This window comes from Zerene cesonia, chromosome 9 (genome assembly GCF_012273895.1).
Source record: "Zerene cesonia ecotype Mississippi chromosome 9, Zerene_cesonia_1.1, whole genome shotgun sequence".
Lineage (NCBI taxonomy): Eukaryota > Metazoa > Arthropoda > Insecta > Lepidoptera > Pieridae > Zerene > Zerene cesonia.
The window spans coordinates 3616679-3623538 of NC_052110.1; the positions used below are offsets into that span (position 1 = coordinate 3616679).

At 31.7% G+C, this 6860-nt stretch overlaps 3 protein-coding genes across 3 annotated transcripts in view; 1 reads left to right on the forward strand and 2 right to left on the reverse strand.

Moving 5' to 3' along the window:
- Positions 1–527: 527 nt before the first annotated feature.
- LOC119829155 (ras association domain-containing protein 8) lies at positions 528–4537 on the reverse strand. Its single transcript, XM_038351556.1, has 9 exons — positions 4466–4537; positions 4218–4328; positions 4121–4137; positions 3917–3988; positions 3375–3560; positions 2373–2586; positions 1811–1927; positions 1356–1558; positions 528–903 (listed from the first exon to the last, which is right to left on the reverse strand). Exons 1-9 carry the CDS (start codon positions 4535–4537, stop codon positions 528–530), a joined length of 1368 nt encoding a protein of 455 aa, XP_038207484.1.
- Positions 4538–5273: 736 nt separating this feature from the next.
- Positions 5274–6301, forward strand: LOC119829046 (dynein light chain Tctex-type 1-like). Its single transcript, XM_038351409.1, has 3 exons — positions 5274–5297; positions 5389–5557; positions 6136–6301. Exons 1-3 carry the CDS (start codon positions 5274–5276, stop codon positions 6288–6290), a joined length of 348 nt encoding a protein of 115 aa, XP_038207337.1. The 3' UTR covers positions 6291–6301.
- A 471-nt stretch (positions 6302–6772) lies between these two features.
- LOC119829156 (histone-lysine N-methyltransferase trithorax-like) overlaps positions 6773–6860 on the reverse strand; it is a 7187-nt gene continuing 7099 nt past the window's right edge. Inside the window, exon 9 of the mRNA XM_038351557.1 lies at positions 6773–6828. Coding sequence (XP_038207485.1) covers positions 6773–6828 — 56 coding nt within the window. The remainder of the gene's footprint in view (positions 6829–6860) is intronic.

Consider the following 6860-nt stretch of genomic DNA (forward strand, 5'->3'; position numbering starts at 1 on the left):
ACCCTTAAAAACCGACCTACTCTTTTTCATACTATCAAAAAGCGCACCAGAATTCGGAGATCCAGCCTCAAACCATTTTATCAAACAGAATCTCGCATCATCATGCGCGGATTTAACATACTCATTCCAACCCGGTGTTTTCTTTCGGCCCCAATTTCCCTTAGACCTATATCGTGAGCGCGCCTCTATAGCAGCTGATTGCAAGGACGTTATGAATTCATTGTAAATTACATCCAAACTGTTTTTATGCATAGAACCAGTACATGAGTCGCACCTAGCGAGCGAACGCAAACGATCCCAGTCAAAGTCGGACAAATACTTACTGCATAATGATTGATAATTTTCAATTTCGTATCCATTTCTTTTACCCCAAATAACCAGGTTATATATATACCTATTGCATGTACAAACATTTTATTAGAAAAAGTCAACATTCTTTTTTTCATTATCATCATCAGGCCGTATATGTTCCCACTGCTAGGACACAGACCTCCTATAAGGGTTGAGGCTATATATAATCTAGCACGCTAGCCAAATGCTGGTTGGCACATATCGTCGAACTTTAAATTCTTGGATATGCCGGTTTCCTCACGATGTTCTCCTTTACCGTTTCGAGCAGATGTTATGTTATACACATGCGCAGATAAATTGAAAAATTTATTTATATCCTGCATGCCCGCATGGTCTCGAACCGAACGACTTGGACCTAACACTGCTTTTATTCTTATTTTTTTTACTCTTAAATATGTACAAGTAAGAATAATCAATAACTTAATATGAATACAAACCTCCCGTTTCAAATTCTCAGCAGTGAGGTGATTGATCTCAGTGGCGTGCTTCGCTTGCTGTATCTGAGTCTGCAGGCTTTCCATCTCTGCAAGCATCGACCTTTCCAACGCTTGTCTGTAAATTTTATTTAGAGATAATGTAGTTATGTATCAGTTTTGTTTCATAGTCGGATTTAGAAACGCATTCTATGCAAAAACATATCTAAAAACGAATGTACATCTTTTTATTTCTTGGCTTGTTAATGAATATGATTAATTGAAATACTTTAAAAACTAAAAAAAAAGCGCGCTAAAATTAAAGATCAACTAAATTGTCTCTCTTGCTAGAGTATATGCAAGGATATTTTAATCCTGGCGATCCAAATCAGGATATAACAATATAAAACTCATGAAAATATTGTTTCGTCACATACACAATCAATGATTGTACCTTTGAATTAAATATCGTCATTTAAAATGGATGGAAATCGAGACTAAAGACATACAAATACAAAGATACAAGCTAAATTAAAGTGTGTGTGTAAACAGCAACAAATAATTAATTATTTAATGATTGATTTCAATTACCTATTTTCCTGGTGACGACCATTTACAATTCTCTGCTCATTGTGAATATCTTCCATTAGCTTTCTTATTTTATTCTTACATTGCAACAATTCAGTTTCACAATTGGCCAGTTTGGAGCGAACTAGCACTATCTCAGCTTTGAGTGTTTTCTCATTTTGTTTTACAATATCACTTTCTTCCTCCACATAATTTAATGCTTGTACCTGATATAACATGTGCATTGTATGATGCTTTGTTAAAATAATATGTTATATGAGAGTGAAACATAATTTTTATAGGTTAATACAAGATAAATTAACTAAAGAGTGATATTTTACTTATATCTTTATTACACAAATTGATGAATAAGGAGTAGAATTTGGCTTTCTTTTTAATTTATGGAACACTAAAAAAAAATACAATAATAACTTAACTTTTGTACGGGGTTCAATCAAAACTCTAATATAATAATATACCTGTTCTGTACTAATCCTGAGCTGATTATCAGCTGAATTAATTTGTTGCTGCAACAATTCCACCTGCCTTTCTTGCTCACGACCTTTGTTCTCCCAATAGCCTATTTCTGCATCATACTGAAACCATCTTGATAATTAGTAATAGCTCAATTATAATTACAATCCATATTACATGGTGTAAATAATAATTATTTTTGATATAAAAAGAATTTATAATTCAGAGTATGATTTAAAAATAATTAATTTACTTAAAGATCTGTCTGAGTCAAGAGAGAGAATCTGTAAGTGTTTTTTGTCATTGTGTGTAACATATATAATAGAAAGTTATTATAACAATAATAATTATAATTTAACAACTGCTGAACATGAATAAGTTATTTTTGCTTTGTTTTTTTGTTTGACTTTGATGAGGATAAAACATGTAAAAAGGAATTTTTTAAAAAATGTCTACTTTGGTGCAGCTGAACGAACAACTACTTCTTCATATTTTGTTAAATTATTGTTTTAATCAAACCATCAAATATTGCTTAATACCAAAAGCCAACTTACTTAGTTTGCTTACCTTAATCAAATCAACCTGTTGACTCGACAGCTTCTCCCTCTGATAATTGACCAGCGAAACCAGTTCCCGATACTGTGTATTATAGCTGACTGCTTCCGGATTCCTTTCATCATCTGTCTCCGGAGACAAGTGGTTTGAGCGAGGCCGTGTGCGGTTGGGCGATTTACGGAGCCCTTGCGGTGGCGGTGGCGATCTGTATGGTGGTGGGGGGTCCCTGGGTGAAAAGTTTTTGTTTCCTTCATGCAATTTGTATCTAAACTAATTAACAAACAGTTTATTTACTAATCTAAAGTTGTAACTTCTTTTCCACCACAGTCAGTCTGGAATCATTAGAGTCATGGATTTTCTATTGATTATTTAATGAGCAAAAATTCACATGCAAATGTGGCATGCTAAATTAAACCTTACAGTACCCATGCACATTTAAAGTCAATCATGCATATAGGAAACTTTAACAATTTTTTATTATACTACAGTTAATTGTATGAATGTTTCATAACATAATTTAATATGTTGATAACCATCTATGCTGACATGATGGATAGAGATAAAATACAGTTATTGATAATTAATCACTATATCTAGTATATTTATGCATTGAGTGAATTACTTTATAATAGATGATTAACTTAATATTAGTTGTGATTTGAGATATATGTGTTCTTTATTATGTGTGTGATTCTAAAATTGTTATTAATTGGAATCATGTTTATTTCGTAAATTGTGTGATTAATAAATATAATCACATAATTTATAAGGTTATGTTCTAAGTTCTAAGGTATTTGATATAAAATATTTTGTACCTACATAGACATACAAACTAAAAAATGGTCAAGACAACTATGCTAAAAAATAACCTCTTTCATTCCAATATCTTCAAATTTAGAGGCAATTATGAAATATTCATAAAATAATCATGTTTTTTATTATGTTTGTATAAATAATACTCCATATCACAGAAATTTTGTAGGTATCATGTAATATTATGTAATAAGGGCTTACCTATAAGGTGGGACATCCTTCATAACAGGACTGTGTGACTCTGGTGTCTTATTTTGTTGTACACCTTTCACCACACCAATATTACTAGGTGATGTATTATTTACATTGTTAAAGGCGGATGAATTTGTTCTATTTGGCGAGTTTTGTTTATCTTGCAGATTTGAATTTGGTTGATTATTCTGACTGCTGAAATAATGATTATAGTTACAATATATTACTAGAACATATTAATGAATAAAACAATAATTCAAATGTGCATAAATTAACTTATTACTTTAATCAATGTTTTATTTTATAGAAATATTAATAAAAAAGTATATATTTTATAGATTCAACAATGTAAACAATAGAATCAAGTAGCATGCTTCCGATATGTAATCATATACAGATTCCTATTTTCATCATTTGTATCACAATTTGCTTTTTAATTACAGCATTAAAAAAATGAGTTATAGTAAAATGCACTAGGTAGAAAAAAATTACTCATTTTCATGTAAGTATCTATAACCAGTAGAGATATCAGTTGTCATTTAAATACATACCTATTTCCAATAGGTGATTTAGAATTGCTATTAGGTGGTAAAGTTTTTTGGTTGTCGCTACTATCAGATCTCCTTAATATAAATTGTATGTCATTTGAATATTCACCCCATTTCATTAAAATCTAAAAACAATATTATTTTATATTAGCAATGTAATGAAAACCTTAATGAATTGGAAATGTAAATTGCATTAACAAGACATACCTTGTAAAAAGCCAAATCTTAAATACAGGTCACTATATATATATATTTTTTCAATTATGAATATAGTCATGTGTAAAAGTCATATCATATGAAATACCTTAAGTGGATATTCCTGTGGAGCTAGAAGCCTTTCATTATTTCTCCATCTCTCAATTAATGTGAATCTGCCCACTTTTCCCGTGGCATGAGCAAGGGCAAAGACTACATCCTGTAAAATTAAATTGCGATTACGGAGCATATACCTTGAGCTTAAAATATTTTCAAACTCATGAAGTCAGTTTAGCATCATGAATTACATTTCCTTAAATTATAATAAATTCCATTACTAAATAAAGTATAAAAAACCTGGCAAGTGGTAGTCTCAGTCACTCCACAAACAATCCTTTGTATACCCTCGACCCAGACCTTCAACTCCATTAATTTAAAAGAGCTTTCAAATTAACAATGCACTTAACTAGGACACCATATTATGAACACATAGCTATTATTTTAATCTTGAGAATTTTTTTGACGTGCGAAAGTAATACACGAAAGAATACAATACAAACATTCCAAAAAGTAAAAACACTAATCACAATTTACACATTTGACATTTGAATCATTTGATTTGAGTGAATAAATGATAGACTAAATAATTTTTTATAATGACATTACGTTAGGGCTCGAGTCTTTTTGAAACGGTATCACAAACTCAATTTATTTGGTATAACTGTTATAATAAAATACTGCAAGAAAGTATTTATTTGACATTTTATGTAGCAATAGAGAATTGGACCATTTAATTTGCCTTTCCTTTGGTTTTAAGCATTAACGTAAGAAAAAATCACCACAGCCTGCATACTTATTAAATATAAATCACGGGCCCAATGTTCAATAATAATTAAGAATAATCATATTTTTAATTTTTTAAACAATAGAATTAAACGTCGCAGTCCTTCCTGTAAAAATATGTGCTTTCTTAATAAGTATAACCCGTTGTGCGCACCCCAAGCAATTATAAATCCTTAAAATATAAGTTTTAACATAAATTATGATTAATGATTAGTGACACAATTCTATAATCAAATGTAAATCGACTTTTAACATTAATCAAAAAATATCTTACCTAGCGATTTATGCAAACTGTACAAAATCTTAAACTAAATATAATATTATGGCGCAAGAAGATGACGAAGAAGTAACTTTTAAAATAAATATATACAATGAGATAGAGATGTGAAAGTTCTAATTAGTCAGCTCTTATAATAATATTCATTTAATTTTTTCAGGATTTAGTTTTTAATGTAGAGGAAGTTCAGAAACTAGTTAGAGATAATATAGAGCTATGTTTGGGAGGAAATATTTACAGCCATTCTAGAGCTCCTCAGTGGATAACCGTCATCACAGAAAAGACGTTGGCCAGACTGAATAAACTTAATAAGCCGTTTAAATACATTAGTAAGTAATAAAATTAAATTTCAATAGAAAAGACCATAATTTGACTAAAATCAGTGATGAATTAAGCTTCACCAATCTGAGATGAATTTGATTAACTGTTGCCCGACCCCGCGCCTTTTGCGCAAGCTAGAGTGTGCACCGCGATAGAAGTCCCGTAGGTGCTTTCAGCGCCTAAAATAAAGCTGACAGTATTATTTAATTAAAACGCCCCATGTTTGGGGAGTATTGATGCGAAAAGGGTTATTAATTTATTTTACGCAAGAGTATCGAAAAGATAGAGAACAATAATTGTAACATTACTCCATTATACACAAAGTTTATTATCGTAACCGATTACTATGAATTTTAAAAAAGCCATAGTTTTCATCACGGAAAACCCTCGAGAACCGGAACTATGCGGAGAATACTCCGGAAGTCTTTGTATTTTCTTTTACATCACGCGTTGTAGTGTAAATGTTTTATTGTGAGATTGCGTGTTTGAGTAGTAACATGTAGCAAATCATTTTTATAATAACTTAGTAATTGTTACTAAAACATTTAAAGTTAATAACATTATGCATTTTAAAATGTTAATATAGTGAGGATGACTGTAACTCAAAAGAACGGCTCTGGATTGCACACAGCAGCTGCATACTTCTGGGATACGGCAACAGATGGCACCTGCACAGTTCGTTGGGAAAACAAGTATATGTACTGTATTGTGAACATTTGGGGCTTGGCCTTGCAAATATAGCTTTATATCTACTTTGATTTTTATTAAGTCCACAGAGAGGTCCTGGTGTTCTTACTGTTAACATTTGTTGACTAACAAATAATTTTAACATGAATACGCTACCCATCTCAAAAAATGTATAGTATCAAATTTATCATCATCGTTACAGAAATAATTTGTAAGTTCCGAAATACGTCCCTACATGTGTAAATACTAAGCAGTGGTGGCTCAGTGGTGAGAACCTCGGACTTCAAAATCGATAAGTCGGAGTTCGAGACCGGGCGAGCGTGCAGTAAATAAATTGATTTTTCAATTTATCTGTACATGTAGATAACATCACCACTGCTTAAAACGGTGAACGAAAACATCGTGAGGAAACCGGCATGTCCGAGAATCAAAAGTTTGACGACATGTGACATCTGCCAACCCGCACTTGGCCAGCGTGGTGGATTTATGGCGTGAACCCTTATAGGCTGTGTCCCAGCAGTGGGACCATATGTATGTTACATATCAGCTGATGATGATGTGTAAATGCTATATAGGATGTACTCCACATTTGCTGTTTTAATTTATAGGAAAATTATGAAAAGC

Excerpts from the sequence above, each read along its gene's own strand:
- LOC119829155 (XM_038351556.1), bottom strand. The coding sequence starts at position 4,537 with ATGGAGTTGAAGGTCTGGGTCGAGGGTATACAAAGGATTGTTTGTGGA. Across the intron at positions 4,329-4,465 it reads CTGAGACTACCACTTGCCAG|GATGTAGTCTTTGCCCTTGC; the intron begins GTTTTTTATACT and ends TTAATTTTACAG. Across the intron at positions 1,559-1,810 it reads TCAGGATTAGTACAGAACAG|GTACAAGCATTAAATTATGT; the intron begins GTATATTATTAT and ends ATGTTATATCAG.
- LOC119829046 (XM_038351409.1), top strand. The coding sequence starts at position 5,274 with ATGGCGCAAGAAGATGACGAAGAA. Across the intron at positions 5,298-5,388 it reads CGCAAGAAGATGACGAAGAA|GATTTAGTTTTTAATGTAGA; the intron begins GTAACTTTTAAA and ends TAATTTTTTCAG. Across the intron at positions 5,558-6,135 it reads TAAGCCGTTTAAATACATTA|TGAGGATGACTGTAACTCAA; the intron begins GTAAGTAATAAA and ends ATGTTAATATAG.